This window comes from Phyllostomus hastatus, unplaced genomic scaffold (genome assembly GCF_019186645.2).
Source record: "Phyllostomus hastatus isolate PE091 unplaced genomic scaffold, TTU_PhHast_1.1 phas_contig_80, whole genome shotgun sequence".
Classification (NCBI taxonomy): domain Eukaryota; kingdom Metazoa; phylum Chordata; class Mammalia; order Chiroptera; family Phyllostomidae; genus Phyllostomus; species Phyllostomus hastatus.
The window spans coordinates 14245278-14261985 of NW_025333960.1; the positions used below are offsets into that span (position 1 = coordinate 14245278).

A 16708-nucleotide genomic window follows, 5' to 3' on the forward strand; every position below is an offset into this window, starting at 1 on the left:
AAAGTGAATGTTCTCCCAATGTTATCTAATTTGCACTTTAAAACTAGGAGGTATTTTACAGCTGAAGAAACTAAGATTTAATAAATTAGGTTAAGTAACTTGCCCAGGGACACACAGCTAGTACATGGCAACATGGTGGGTCAAAACTGACTTGTTTGCCTGCAGAGTCTGGACTCTTTCCATTTACAATGCCCGAAACCTACCCCCTTGCAAATATGAAACAGTGGAAGTGACAGATATCAAATATCTTTTATGTGCCCAAACCATACAGTATCTCATTTAGTACCTAAAACAACTTTGTAAAGTATATTACACTCCAGTATATTTACTCCAGTTTACAAACAACAAATATGAGGCACAAAAGATTAAGTCATTTGTCCAGAAATGCATATATAGTAAGTGGAAGAGCTAAGACTTGATCCCAGATTGGTGTAAGTCTCTAAAGTGCTTCAGAAATAGAAATAAATGTGTGGGGTTTTCTGTTTCATTTTATTACTCATTTTATTCTGGAGCAGATTATGTGTTCATTTGACCTTATATATGTGCCTGCATCTACATGAAATGTGACCCTTCTTAGGCAAGCAACAGAATGACTGAAAGATCCCTAATTTTATTCAAGACCAAACAAAGGTTAAATTAATAGTCACCAGTAATAGCATCTAAATACTAGCAAGGTTCTGATTCTCCCTTTGCAAAATTATGCCTTAGATTTAATTTAACATAGGCCATTACAATGATTATATCAAAAATAGAAGTCTGTAGGTATTTGGCCTCTGTCTGACATTGATTTAAAATAAAATAGTGTAGTTTAAAATCATCGCAAGTTCCAGTTAATGTAGTCAATTGGTGATCACAGTCAATTGGTTTTAATGTGCTCACTCACAAGCTGTTTGTAGTTAATTTTAAAAAAGACACTTTTATCCCCAATATTGTTATTTTTAAATGTCAAGAATCAGATGTCTGCTGTGTAGAACTATTGTACCGCTGCCAGTGACTGTATCAGGCTTTGGAGCAGGGACATGGATTTGAAGACATTAAAACTGTTTAATTCCCATTTGAGATGTGGTTGGCTTTTATACATTTGGAATAGAGCATTTATGGCACATCTCAGGGTAAGTGCTAATAATTAAGTAAATAAAATAGGAATAGTATCTGAGGAGTAAAAGGAGTTTTAGTCATGGTTTTGTATTTGCTCTAAAAACAAGATTCTTCATTCTGTATATGCCTCTTCCTATAAACTATAAACATTATGTGTTGAGTGACTGGCATATAAAGCCATTCAGAAGAGCAAGATTTTAGATTTCCTACTGTTAGCCTAAAAAACAAAACCCCTTCAAATTGTGTATTTTTGCATTCATTCAGCAGCAGATGCAGGAAACAAAACACTCTCCGGTAGAAATAGAGAGACACAGAGAGAGGGAGAGAGAGAGAGCAAGACAGACCCGAGAAAGAAAGCACTCACAGAGATGAAATTTTAGGAGAGCAAAATGATCGACCTCTTTAAGGCTGAGTGGGTTTCTTCAGTTTGTGTGCAAGTTTCAAGAAATGGAAGGACTGACCAGGTCTGGGTACAACTCCTTTATTACTTTGTATTTGGTGATAGTATGTTGTTGGTTTGGGTGGTTTGGGGTGGAGGGGAGAGGGAGAATAGTTCTGTTATTTTACTTCTTTTCTAAATAATGGCTAGTAAAACTGAAAGAGCTAACAAACTAATGTATGTACAGATGCTTAAAAGACAGGTTGAGACATCGGACACCCACAAATCTGTGTCCCCCACAGGAGCTTTATAAAATCTTTAATGGACAGAGATGATCTAAGGTGCTAGGTGCTATTAGAGGGCATTATGTGGCTAGTGACTGAAATGTGATCAGTCTTTTAACATGACAAGAATCCTGAATGTTTACTGTGCCTTTGCCAAATTAAAATTTCTGAATAATAGGGGGGTTTGGGAGGTTTATTGGTTAAATGATACCACAAAAGATCACTGAAGAATCATTCTTAACAAGCATGAACCCAGGATTATTTTTCAATGCAGGTACAACTGTTTTTCAATCTTTTGTTGAAGATTATTTCAGTCTTTGCCCAGTGGGGGTTTTCTTTCCTTGGCTGAGGTTTTCCTTCCTCTTATTTTAGAACAATTTGAATTATATTGAATCGATTAAACTATGTTATGTGAAATGTGTGGCAGTGCTGAGCAATTCTGCTGGTGACTTTGGTTACTGCGATGTTTCCTTGCTGCTGTTGTAAAACCCCCATCAACCTCTTTAATTGATGACTTTCTTTATTCTTTCATTTAAATTTCCTTAATAATCCAGCAAGGAGTGTCAGATTCTTCAATGTATTTCTTCTTTGTTTTGCACAATCTGCTCCCTATTTTTTACTGATCTTAGTAGAGATGTCCCTCTTTGTTGATAGAAAAATTAGGTTACTCCTGCCTGATGTTAACTTTGAATGTAGAATCAGTGATCAGCAGCAGAATCTTCGTAATTCTCTCCCTAGGTATCTAAAATTCTCACTATTGCCCATATCCAAGTAATGGGGGTGGGGAGGAGGTGATTGGCAAAACACTGTGAGAAATCAGAGGTCCAGAAAGACTCAATTGTGGTAAAAGGAAGACTAAAATGAAATAGGAAAAAAAAGAAACAAAGAATCCTTTTTGGAAGCTGTTAAAGAAACTTTGTTATTCTTGGCCTAGAATTTCACTATTCTAAAGACATTTTCAGCAACACGTAGAGTGGTTAGTCTCAGTCAGAGATTGCATGACACATGCTTTCTGACCCCACAAAGTCCAATCTACTAATGGAAGGTATAGCACTGGTTAGCTCAGAGTAAAAGAAAAAAGAAAACTAGCCTTGGGTATTATTGTGGATTTTATTTTCTATTCCCCCAGTCTCCCTATGGAACAGTTTGCTTGGTTAAAAATTAAAGATAGTAACTCAAAGTCATCATTTACTACTCTGTAGAGAAAAATTCATCCAAAATCTCTGGCCCATTTGAGATTGTGGCTTTGTACAATTTTACACAAACTGTGATTTGTGAATGGTAGAACCAACTGGTCTTTTGTTTGAGATTTTATAGGAGCAACTAAAAAATATATGCATTGTTACCAAGTTGGCTTTAATTTGGTGATTAGATTAGGGTTTTTTCACCATTTTGATTTTAGGTTTAAAGGTTACCTACCACCTTTCTTGGTAGATTGTTGTGCTTATTGATGTAGAGTTGAATCAGGAGTTTTATTTTTATCGATCTAAACAGTTAAAATTAGAAACTTCATATGATTCAAACTATAGTTACCTCTTAACACTCAAATTATTTTCTGTCATTTGCTAGGCAAGCTTGGTTTAAAAATATATATTTTGGCCTTTTTGGTAAAACCAGGTTACTATTAATGAGGTCCATGAAGAGTTCTATAATCTCACTATGATTTGTACTACTCACCTGAAATTTTGAACCCATAACTTTTCCCATTGGATGAAAATAACACCCATGTATGACTTCACATCTAGGCCTCATTTATCTTCCTCTCAAGACTATCTTGCCTCACTGTGTACCCACTAGCTCCATCTCCAATAACTTCCATTCAGGACCCATTATGGCACAGGGAAAATGCTTTGACTATTTTTGTAAATTCATATTTAAGTGTTTTTATAAATTCTTAATCTGAAACCACAGTTTCAGGGTGCTTTAATTTTTTTCAATGAATCACTTATTCTCCTTCAACCCAGTTCTCTCTGTTTGTAGCTCAAAGGTAAAAAAGTAAAGAGTCAATCCATGACTGTTAGTTCGTTAACAAGGGTAATGCAGTGTAAGAGACATGTCATCCAGTTCCTGCTGTTTTCGACAAATTTCTTATTTCTACTGATTTTTTATTTTTATTTTTTGGAGAACGTTCATCAAGGAGACAATGACCAAGAAAGATCTTCTCTGATCATCTGATGTTTAAATATAAGGCTATATGAAACTCTCTTTTAAAATGTGGTTGATTTTTCATTTTCTAAAGTTTAGTAAATTCCCTGCCTTGTTTTCATTTCTAAGATAAAGAGACTTCTAATTACATTTGCAAAATGAGTTTTCTAGATAAGTAGATCTTTCACTATTAGGTCACTGTTCTCTATCAGCTGGAGTGTCTACTCATTGTTCTCACAGAAGTAGGAAACTTCCTACAAAATTTAGGCTTGTGATATCACAGAACTGCCTCTGAAGCAAAATGACGTGGAGTCTAGGGTTACTGTATGTTGTCTGCATTAATACAGGTCCACATATGCACATTCCGTCTGCATGAGCATACCTGCACCATACTTCTAAAATACGCATAGAGAGAAAACTCACCCAGAAGTTAGATTTGAAGCATGTTTGTGGCTTAAAAGATTAAGACAGTCATTCACTAAATAATTACCTGCAATCTGTAATTCTGTAGTTACAAATGGGAGGGTAGTATTTTTAACCTCTGAAATAAAGAAATTAGTATGTTTTTCCTGTTGTTCCTGTCAGTCCCTCCTTTATCCCAATGATTTTATTGTGAGTGAACCACACACCAAAGGAGAACTAATGGAGATGTGATCTTTAGGCTCAATGACTGAGCCCTGACACTGGATTTTGAAGATGATTTCCTTCTCTCTGGCATCTTCCACTCTCTTGGCAGCCAGTTCTCCTCACCTCTCACCTCATTTTCCTAGGATAAACATTGTTAACATAGCTGTAGCCATAGTGAAATGTGATATGTAGGAGAGAATGTATTGGATATGAGACCAAATACATTAAATCAGGGCAACTCCAGAAAATCTGAAAGGAATAGTGCATAGAAGGTAACAAGGGCTACCAACTGACATGCTGGTCATTGTTCTTGAAATGAAAAAGTAAATACAAAGAAAATCTAGCTCTAAAGATAGAAATACTGTATGAGGCATTATATATGTCAGTAGTATCCATATGGGTGAACATTAGCATAATATTACATCTGCATGTTTGGAATCATGTACATGTGTGGGCACTCGCTCTATCATTGACTATTAGGACAGTGGTTACTCAACTTTGTGTGCATGAAAATCAGCTTGAAAGTGTCTTTAAAATAAGCATTGCCAGCATCCAATGAAGAGATTCTGATTCTGTAGATCTGGAATGATTGTTACAGAGATAAATCCAGGAACTGCACTTTAACCCAATCCTAGAGATCAGACCAAATTTATCATTTTACTTACTGAAGGGGGCAGTAGAGTCTAACAGATGAAAACAAGGGCTTCAGCAGCCCCACCAGCTTTAATATTGCCACTGACTTCCAGCGTGACTTGGCCTTCCTCTCCTTAGTACTTCCATTTCTGTACCTGCAAAACAGGCATAATGATACAACCCTTTGTGTCTGTTCAAGTGTTTAAAATGTTGTAATTTCAAATTTAGGAAATAAATTAAAAAATCTAGTGTGAAATGTTTTGAGTTTACAGATCTTAGAGGTTAACATACTTCTCTACTTCATCTGTTTCATGTTCCTTAGCATTTTTTCTTTTATATTTTGCTTGATGTAATTTTCATTAATACATGGTCAGGATGAACATATCTGATTCTACAGTGAAGGAAAGCCATCTCTCAGTGCTGGGAGACAGTAGGTCTTCATCACAATGTAGGCTTAAGGGTTTCTTCATCCCATGTGCCAACTAAACACACAAAGCTTTTGTCTACAAGTGATAAGATCATAAAGGGTCAAATCATTGATGGCTCAGCATCAGTGGGTCAGATTTTCCCATGCCTTGGTATTTACTGATGAAACACAATTGTTTTTATCCTCACCCAAGGATATGAGGACATGATTTAAGAGGGGGGAAGGGAGGAGGAGAAATAGGGAGAAAAACATCAATTATTTGCCTCTAACACACACCCCAGCTGGGGACTGAACTTTCATCCCAGGCATGTGCTCTGACTGGGAGTCAAACCTGCTGCCTTTCAGTTAACAGCACAACACTCCAACCAGCTGAGCCACACTGGCCAGGATGGAACACAGTTCTTCTGACCTCCACAACATTTAGTTTGTTCAGGTAAAACCTCTTTTTATTTTCATGCCTTAAATCTGTCAGGACCCTGGTGCCTTATTCCAGGAGGCTTTGGTACATGAACAGGACAATTTAATCAGCAGCAATAGCTATGGGGCTTGTCTACAAGGGGATTCTACCTACTCTTCGTATCTTTCTTTAGTGGCTCATCCATGTTCTCTGAGGAGTGTTTCCCCATGGCAACTGTTACAGGTGGGAGTTCTTCTGCCATTGCTAGCAGATGACAATAGGTCCTTTTCCATCACTTTCCTTCACTCTTGCCCAAGGTCCTCTCCATTCTCTGAAGCCAACTACCTCATACTTATAATGCTAGAGAAATTTAAGCAAAGCAAATGAACATTGAAGCCAGTTCCCTGTTGGGAGCTCTTTTCTCCCCACAGGACCATGGAGACCTCAGACTTTTTCAGGCAGCCATACACCTTTGGTGGTGTAGAGACTCCTTACCCCACCTGCTTTCACATTGTCACCAAATGATCAGAACAAAACCCATCAGAATTCACAGGAAGAATGGAAAACAATTTAATAAAATTATGAATCAGTTATGGAAACTTGAGCAAATAGTTTGCCATTTTTAATTATAAAAGTAGGACTCCTGTTAGGTCACCAAGGACCTGCAGCCCACACTGAGAAGGCCCCCTGCTAGCCTGAGTTGTGCCGTGGGAATCAGCCCTCCAGCAGTAACTGCCTACAGAGAGGTATGACCCCACAGGACTTTTCATTTAGAATCCCTTAAAAGTTCCTAATGACTTATAATCCTTAAAGAATTTGTCTTTTTTTTTTCTTCTCTTCTTACTTAGTAGAAGTTTAGCTGGCTTTTCTATAACTCAGGAGGTGTCAGTGAAAGTAACTGTCATTTGTTTGCAAATGAACGCTGAGCTTTCTGAAAATAACTCCCATGTAAAATCCCCCATAACACTCCTCCAGCCCTCTAGTTCATTTTACATAGTTTCCTGTTCTCCCACCTCCATGGCACGCTGAGCAAACACTTTTAGTCAAAAAAAAAAAAAAGCCTATAAATAGCTGATTTTCTTGCCTGCTTCCTTCTCTAAGGGCTTTCACAAAGGAGGTGAAACAAATCCACCAGAAACAAGAACTCTCTCTGAGGGGCAAGTGGTAAGGCTTATGAAAAGTCAGATCCATAGGCCGAAAATTGTCATGCAGGTCACTTTGCCATATATGACTTATGCAATCATTGCTCAGAGAAGAAACATTTTATTTCATGCCAGATGATCTCATGAACTGCTGTCAATCAAAAATATCTCATATGAACGTTCATACTTTAAAAAAATATTTATTGATTGTGCTGTTACAGTTGTCCTAATTTATTCCCTTGTGTCCCCTAATACCTATCACCCCCACTCCCCTCAGGCAATCCCCCCACCATTGTTAATGTCCATGGGTCACGTGTATAAGTTCTTTGGCTACTGCATTTCCTATCCTGTACTTTACATCCCCATGGCTATCCTGTAACTACCTATTTCTACTGCTTAACCCCCTCACCTCTTCACCCATTCCCAAAACACACCTCCCATTGGGTAATCATCAAAATACTCTCTATATCCATGATTCTTTCTCTGTTCTTATTTACTTAATTTGTTTTTTATTTTACTTTATTTTTTATTGTTGTTCAAGCACAATTTTCTGCCTTTTTCCCCCACCCCTCCCCACTACCCCAGCCCTCCCCATTAATTTTTTTAGATTCAACTGTTGATATATGTTTTTATTGCCATCTTATTGTTCTAGTTTTGATCTTCTTTTTCCTAAATAAGTCTCTTTAACATTTCATATAATCATGGTTTGGTGACAATGAACTCCTTTAGTTCTTTCTTATTTGGGAAGCTCTTTATCTGCCCTTCAATTCTAAATGACAGCTTTGCTGGGTGCAGCAATCTTGGTTATAGGTCCCTACTTTCCATGACATTGAATATATCTTGCCAATCCCTCTTAGCCTACAAAGTTTCTTTTGAGAAATCAGCTGACAGTCTCATGGGAATGCCTTCATATGTAACAGACTGCTTTTCTTTTGCTTTACTTTAATTATGATGTGTTTTAGTGTGGGTCTGTTTATATCCATCTTGTTTGGGACTCTCTGTGCTTCCTGGACTTGCATGTCTATTTCCTTCACCAAATCAGGGAAGTTTTCTTTCATTATTTTTTCAAATAGATTTTCAATTTCTTGTTCTTTCTCTTCTCCTTCCAGAACCCCTATGATGCAAATGTTGGTATGCTTGTAGTTGTCCCAGAGACTCCTTACCAGGGGTGTCCAACCTGTCGTCTGCTGCCACACATAGTCCAGGATGGCTGTGAATACAGCCCAACACAAAATCATAAATTTACTTAAAACATTACAAGAATTTTTTGTGATTCAATGTGTGGCCCAAGACAACTCTTATTCTTCCAGTATGGCACAGAGACACCAACAGGTTGGACACTCCTGCTTACTCTATCCTCATTTTTTGGATTCATTCTTCTTGTTCTTCTGTATGGGTTGTTTTTGTTTCCTTATGTTCTACATCATTCATATGATTCTCAGCTTCTCCCACTCTACTGTTGATTCCCTGTAAATTGTTCATTTCCATTATATATTCTTCATTTCTGCCTGTCTCTTTTTTAATGCTGTTGAAATACTCACTGAGTTCCTTGAGCATCCTTATAACCAGTGTTTTGAACTCTGCATGTGATAGATTGCTCACCTACATTTTGTTTAGTTTTTTTTTCTGGAATTTTGATCTGTTCTTTCATTTGAGTCATGTTTCTTTGTCTCCTCATTTTGATATCCTGCCTGTGTTTGTTTCCGTGTATTAGGTAGAGCCACTATGAGTTCCTGTCTTGGCAGTGCGTCCTGTAGAATCCAGTGGCACAGCCTCCCCTATCACCCAAACTAGGTACTCAAGGTGTGCCCTCCATGTAGGATGAGCACATCTTCCTCTTGCAGTTGATCCTTGATTGCTGTTGGCAGGTCAATGGGAGGGATTTACCTAAGTCAGTCAGCTATAAGAACTGGCTGTGACCACTGACCACCAAACTCTGCCCTCCATGGAGGATCAGCTGTGCAGGGGCAGAGTGGTGGTGCTCCAACATGGTCTGTAGCTGTCCAGCTGCTGCACAGACTCTGGGGTTTCTCAGGTGGTGCAAGAAAGGGTCAGCTGCTACCTGTGTTCTGCCCGGGGCCACCCAGCATGAGCTACAAAGCAATCTGAGATGGCTGCTACTTGTGTTGGGCTTGAAGGTTCCCAGGCAGAGCCAAACTGTAATCCAAAGCTGGCTGTGGCTAGTTCTGGGTCTGGAGCTGCTTAGGTTGGTGGAACATAGCCTCAGGTAAATGCCAGGGCAGGGAAAATAGTGTAAGCCAGGTTGACAAAGTCTCAGATATGGCTCTTCCCTGCCTATTCTGTGGCTCTGTGGGGGAGGGCTTAGAAAAGGCAAAATGGCCTCTGCCTGCCTTTCTGTCTGGGTGAAAGCTGTCTTCTAGCTCTCATCCTGGTGTCAAACACTTTAGTTCCTCCATGTATACCACTCGTGCCTTTCAAGCTGCTACTCTGGTGGTACTGGAGCTGAGAGGGAGTGTATCTGAGTAAGTGTGACACAGGCACTTTAAGAGGAACTTCCAGGGAGTCCAGTAGTTTTTTTACCAACTCAAATCCCACTGTTTTTTACAGCCAGAAGTTATGTGGGCTTATCTTCCTGGTACTGAAACCCTGGGCTGGGGGACCTAGTGTGGGGCTGGGACCCCTCACTCCCAAGATATCCATCCTGAATTTTTAGCTACCACAAGTGGCTGTTGGACACACCTGTTCCACATCTCCACATCTCCATGTCCCCACATCTCCTACCTTTCTAAATTGATGTGATTTGTTTAGTTCCATAGTAGTCACACTTCCATTCAACTCAATTTCTGATGTTTCTGAGTCGTCATTGATGTGTGATTTAGTTGTAATTTTGATGTGGTTGTGTGCGGAGGCAAGCAATGTTTGCCTACACCTCCATCTTGACCAGAAGTCCCAGAACTTTCATACTTTAAAAAAATACATATTTGACTTTCATGCTGCTTTTAAAAAACCAACTGTTATTTATTAGATTTTCTTGGTAAATCTAGATAACCTACTCCTGTAGCTATTCCATGACAGGAAATTTAAAACTATCTCCATAACTACAAAGTATCTCATGTCCACAAAACTGTCTTGGATTACAGAGATCTCTTATTGTCTGGCCTGACTTCTCTTTGTCTCCTGTGCCTCTCTCCCCATTGTCAACACCACCGTATCTCAAAGATTTGTTTTATGGAACTGCCTGGAAAACTGTACACATGTTAAGCATGACCTTAATATCATCCCTCACTGGTCTTACTAAAATGAACCTTAGAAATCCGAAATGTGAGGTTGATTATACTCCCATCTATTTCCACCATCTCTTGTCATTCACCTTTTTGAGAAAAAGAGAATTGGACTTAGAAGTACTTTCCTCTTTTTCTTTATTCCTCTTCTCCTTTCTTCCCCTTACTTTTTAGGTAGCTATTTTGTAATATAATTTGGAATGGGAAACCACCAGTTTACAGATGAGGAATTTGAGGCCTGGAGAAATTAACCGGCTTTCCCGTGGCTCCTCAATTGTGGAGGGTCATACAGAAGCAGAGACAGTAGGAAGTCTTCCTTTTACTCCATCTGGTAGCATTCCTCAATCATGATGCACAAAACATTCATTTATCTTAATGTTCTGTATACTGAAGAAATTCTGCCTCCTGCCCCACCCCTAGCTTTTTTCCACTCTAGGCACTAGGTCTAATTTGTTTGTGGCTTAGTTTAGTCTATCATTTCTGGAGAGTGCATCTCATTATGCCTTTCTTCTTTATGAACTCCCAGTGAACACGCACAGTCAATACAAGCAGGTATTAGAAAGAACTTCAAAGGTCAGCTAGCTCAGTGCATTTTACACATTTTAACCATGAAATTTCTTGTTCATATAAAATAATTTAAAGCACAGCTACTTATATTGAAACAAGAAGAGAAGAATTCAAAGCCAAACCCCCTCCCCCACAAATACTACCTGTATTTACTACGGTGTGGGGGTTCCTCAAGGCACAATTTGAAAACTGTTACCCATTCCTTCCCCAATAAGCAGATCTAAGGTGTTGAGGAGAGAGGTTAATAACTGGGGTGGGGAGAGGGGTAATCTGTATCTACTCTTGATAAATCAGAAAACACTGATAAAGTTCAAACAATGTTAAGTAACTATCCCAAGCTTGGTAAGTTTAATTCACAGCTCTCCCAAGCTTCTGTCCTGCTACCCTGTCCTTCAAGAAAACACAACTCAGCATGAGTCACCAAGAATGCATGATTGACTCACAGTATAAAATCACTTCTTGGCTATAACAGACCATTCTATTGTCACCCTCATACCCTATTCCTCAACTGCGGCCCAGAGAGAGGAACTAACTTTTCTGAGAACACACAGGCCCCTTGATTTCCAGTCTAGAGCCCTGGATGCCCTGCATGTGATCACATGCTGGATGCAGTGCACGTGATAATAAATGATGGCAAGAAGAGGAAGGAGAAGGAATAGAAAGGGAAAAAAAGGACTATAATTCATTGAGAAAGTTTATGGCCCTATGCTTAAACATATATTGCCCTTATTTCTGAAATGTACTGGGATAGTTGTTCATATGCTCATTTTATACAAAATGGAAGTGATCAATGTGCTTAATATTATGCTGCTATTAAGTGATAGAACAAAGATTTAAAACCTCATTGGTCTGATCCCAAAATCTGTTCACTTTCAACCACATCGTGCTGCCTCTGCTGTGTAAATAAGACCTTTGATCTTTTCCTACAGGAATGTTTCTTGGTGAGAATTTACTATAATAACAATTTTTTTAATAATTAACTATGGCTAAAAACAGATTCTACCTTTATGCTTAAATGTAAGCCTAAGTCTAGTTTAGAGAGTAACCATGTTAGAAAGCAAGTAATATATGAATTAGTTTACAAAGTCTGATACATAAAATATTAAATTATATTAGAACATTATCTCATGAAACTGGAAAATTATATCTCAGTCTATGAAAAAACCATTGCTCAAGGCTGTTTTGGCTTTGTTGTTTGTTTCAATGAGAAACAATACTATTGACTCCTTGAGATGCCACCCTGACTGCAGTTATAACATTGTTAAAATACTATAAGGTTATGTCCAAATAAGTGGTGTCCTCCATTTACTATCCTTTGCTTGGAGTAATTGTTGATATTTGCCTCTATAGGAAGTAATTTCACTGAACTGATTAGGAACTATATTTTGTCCTTGTGGGAGACCAGGTAGTTATTTTCCAGGCATATTGTGAGCCAGACTTCTGTTTGGTACCTGAGCTCCATTTAACCCTGATTATTAACTAAATATTGGGGAAGTTCACCAACTTTTCTATCTGTTAAATTATTACCCTGCATTGAAGGAAAAGATATGTTTCTCTAGAGGTATACCTTTAGAATGCCTCTAAATTACCTTATAAAAGTATAACCAAATTTAGTCAGATAATATCCAGGGCAGAGCACTTATGTATGTCAGCTTACAGGCAGCTGTTTCTATCCAATGCATAAATGGTGCTATTAGCAGATATTAGTACAGCTTAAACTAAATTCCTCTAATAAATAACCATAAAGAATGATCAAACTTTTGAAACCCATCAGGGTAAAACATGTCATATTCAATTATTTGGAACTTGGAAGTCAACGTAGTCTTTCTTATCCTGCCTCTCAGCTTGCTTTGGATTTTTCCTCATGTACATGTATCTCATTGCAGATAATTCCATGTTCTAGCAAGTCCTTATTTAATTCCCTCCCTTGTCTGTTTAAGCCTATATGAAGTTCATTTAAAGTCACAGATACAGTCTTATGTTCCACAGCCTTCACTTTTTCTTGGTTTAATATTTTATAAAACACCCCTATGCATAAAAATGAAATGTTAATTATTCACTTAATAGGGACTTGTAAGTGACTAAGAAATGAAAGAATTCACTAAAATTAAACCATGCCAATTTAATCTCATTTGTGTTTTTGAAAGTTTTATTACATTAATGAATGAATAGAATGTAATGTCTTTCTTAGCTTCAGTGAAGAATCCACCCGAGTATCATAATATATAATCCCTTTGCGTCTTCTAGACCATGAGTATAGAATGAAAATTTTTGTGGAATGATTTAATAGAACCACTATTCTTAACATGTCTTTCATTCTCCAAGGATTTATTTAGTGCCTGTTTGACCTAGCTAACCTCCAGGAGAGGTGACTAGATAGAAGTGGGAAAGGGTTAAAGACCAGTTTGGGGAAAGGAACAGAATATCTAGAGAGCCAACTACCTGGCTGTTGAGAATAAGTAAATGGAGGACAAGATTGAGTCTCTGCATGACAAGATGATATGGAGTCATTTTTTCTAAAATACTCAAATTTTCCAAAGATGGAGGATATGGTCCAGTCCAGAGGCCAAGCCCAAGCAATTTAACTCTCGGGGCAGAATTTTTCAGGACAAGCAATGGTGGGAAGATGAGAAAGAGTAAGGACAGACTTCCCAGAGAGCATAGGAGGCATCAGACTCCTGAGTCCAACAACCAGTCTGCTGGCCCCAGAGGTAGTGGGGCTGCCCAGGCCCTAAAGAAAAACACTGGACAGACAGCAGAGCACTGGTGGTGAGGAAAAGCATCCTCAGCATCAGCACCAGGCCAGCAACACTGCACCCAGAAAATGAGATGCAACCAGGGCTGCTCTTGGAGACATGAAAGTTCATAGGCATGAGAAAAGCAGGAACAGCAAGGCTGGGAGTAATGAGTGGGTTTATTATTATTACAGTAAAACTTAACTGCATCCCCAGATCATACAACTGAGAATGGAGGGAGCTATTAGATCAGGAAGATTTTTCTAACAAAGTCATCAGATCCTAAGTAAGGAGAGGAACTGATTATTATTTAAAATGTGTAAAGAAAGGATGGATATGGCAAAGAAGTTTCCCTGTTTGGAGAAATGACTATTTGCTTTTGAATCAAGTAGTCTAGTTCTGTGCTGTCCAATATGGTAGCCACTAGCCACATGTGGCTAATTAAATTTACAACAACTAGCCCTGGCTGATGTGGCTCAGTGGATTGAGTGCCAGCTCTGTGAACCAAAGGGTTGCTGGTTTGATTCCCAGTCGGGGCACATGCCTGGGTTGCAGGCTATGTTCCCTGTCGGGTGCGTGTGAGAGGCAACCATGACGCATTAATATTTCTCTTCCTCTTTCTCTTTCCCTTTCCCTTTCTCTAAAAATAAACAAAATCTTTAAATAAATAAACTTAGAGTAACTAAAGTTAATGATAAAAATCTAGTTGCTTGGTCACAGTAGCCATATTTCTAGTGCTCAGTGCCCATGTATGGCTGGTGTTTACCATATTGGACAACACAAATATACAATATTTCCATCATTGCAGAAAGCTCTATGAAACAGCATTCCTCATGTTTGGGTTGGTTTTGTGTATGTGTGCCTGTTTTAATATATTGATTTCTACTAGATTTTGGTTTTGTCCTAAGAAGGTAACCTCCTGTTGTGATTTCTCTGTGCTCAGCAGTGTCAGGGCTGTCCGTACTTGTCTGTGTGTCTGTGTAGGCACAGGGAGGCTCAGTGAGAGGGAGGGCTGCCTGTGTGAATGCCTGTTCCTCCACTTACTCACTAGGTGGCATTAGATGAGCCATTCTACCACTCTTTGCTTGCATGTCTTCGTTTGCAAAAAGACTTAATATGTGGAGTTATTTTGAGGAATAAATTCTAAAAACTACTTAGTTTTCAGTAAGGACAACCAGCTGGCCTGGTGTTTCTAGTGAAAAGTTGGGATTTTCCCCAGATTTTCTGTGAGCATTTATCAGTTACTCATCATGCATAGAGCATTGTGCTGGATGCATCATTGTTTCCCTTGGTCTGTGGTCAGCCCTGGTGCTGGTCCTTCCAGCCGCCCTGCTCTGCTCCTACTTTACATTGTATGCCTGTCTCCCGTTACCCAACCAGGAAGTATGTAGAATAATATTTCCGTTCACACTCTGAGCTCTGCCCCAAAGGTCTGTCTTAGACACAGCCACATCTGTGATTCTCTTCCTCATTTATAAAAGAAATCTGCAAAACTTTCCTCCCACTCACATTTATTTGCAAATTACAATGTGTTGGCACCTCTAGGAGCTGAACCTGGGTGCAAATGGACTTAGAAGTTGGCAAGGCTTAGTAATTTCTGCTACTGCCAGTCACACATCTGGTGCCAATCAGACAGGCCCCCTCCCCCACCAACAGGTAGGGTTTGCACCTGACCTGAGAAACCTCTGCCTACATCTCATGTTCTCCTGCCTTTGACAAGCAAAGGGCAAGAGTTTTCTAGAGAGACCCTTGAAGTACTCACTCTGGGCTTTCCCAGCACTGTTTACTTTACCCTTATTCACCTAAACAAGCAAATCTCACACCTCCCCTTTGCACACTAAAAATTTAATGTACCAATTTATGGGTGGCAATGTGAGACTTAAGCACACCATTATGAATTGCAAATATAATTGTCTACTTTCTTAATAGGCAATAGTATCATAGAATATAACTGCAATATGCTTTCTAAAGTAGTTTCTGTTTTAGGGAAACTGGTATAACCAAAAATGTGCTGTCTGGCCTCATTTGTTTGCTTACCAAGATTCAAAAATCATGTTTACTCATATTACAGTCTGAAACCACATGTTATTTGGCCATATTTGAGGCCTGGAAAGAGAGTTGCTTCAGCCCAGCAAGCTGGGAAGATGTCTTTGGTCACTGGCCAGTTGGGAAATCTTAGTTTTCAAAGGCCTTTCTAGGAAAGCTTACTAAGGCAAGGCTCCCTAATGGAGACTTCAGAGAGTTTCCAGGTCTGGAGCATTCACCGGGAGGTTACTTATAGGTCTGAGGCCCAGAAGCAGAACTGAGGAGCAGCTTGACTGACTGCTGAAGAAATCCTACCTTGAGAAGACCCTTTGATGGATGGAGGATGGGGAGGGAGATTGAAGAGAACTCAAGTGCAAAAAGGCTGGGCATACCTACCCACCTCATTCAAGTATTTTTAGGCTAGGCTTGGAAATTCAGGGTGGGCGAGAATAAACTCCAGGGGTTTAGTAAATTCCTAATATTACATTAAAAATTTGGTGGGGAGAGTTTGTATCCATTTTGGTTGGGAGAAAAGTCCTTAACCTTTATCATATTCTCAAAAGAGATAAAGAGCCATCAATCATGATATTGTTAAAGTTAGGTAGTTTTCTTCCTTAAAAAATTAAAACTGATTACTTTTCTTCTGTGTTTTATAATAGTTCATTTGAAAAACTTTTTTGGTTGTAACCTTAGACTAATTTGAGGAATGTGCAGTTATTAAAGAGTTATTGTGGAAGCATATTACCTGAAATAGGTAAATCCTCTCTTGGAACTTGAATATCCTATTACAAAGTAAAGCTTGTAATAGGATTTATTCTGAAGAACCTTCCCCTGAGTGATCAATTCAAATAGCAAAAGCTGAGGATCTGCTGTGTGTAAGGGCTGCAGTGTAGAGGAGAGGGGAATTCAAAGACTTGTGAAATAGTTCCTACTCTCAGAGAGTTTGTAGTCTCATGGAACACTATGTAGTTAAATAAATTCAACACAAGGCAAAGTAAGAGAAGCAT

The 16708-nt window shown here is 38.9% G+C and overlaps 1 protein-coding gene across 17 annotated transcripts in view; it reads left to right on the forward strand.

The window, feature by feature from the left end:
- Positions 1-16708, forward strand: part of DLGAP1 (DLG associated protein 1) — an 861456-nt gene that overhangs the window by 557129 nt on the left and 287619 nt on the right. For 5 of the 17 annotated variants that reach the window (XM_045849794.1, XM_045849798.1, XM_045849801.1 and 2 more), the window contains exon 1: positions 1444-1562. The exons of 5 other annotated variants lie outside the window; for them this stretch is intronic. In XM_045849794.1, the coding sequence (XP_045705750.1) occupies positions 1488-1562 (75 nt within the window). In that variant the 5' untranslated portion in view covers positions 1444-1487. Of the gene's footprint in view, positions 1-1000; positions 1113-1436; positions 1563-16708 lie in introns of those variants that run through there. 7 more of the 17 variants (XM_045849793.1, XM_045849795.1, XM_045849800.1 and 4 more) reach the window with 3 other exon arrangements.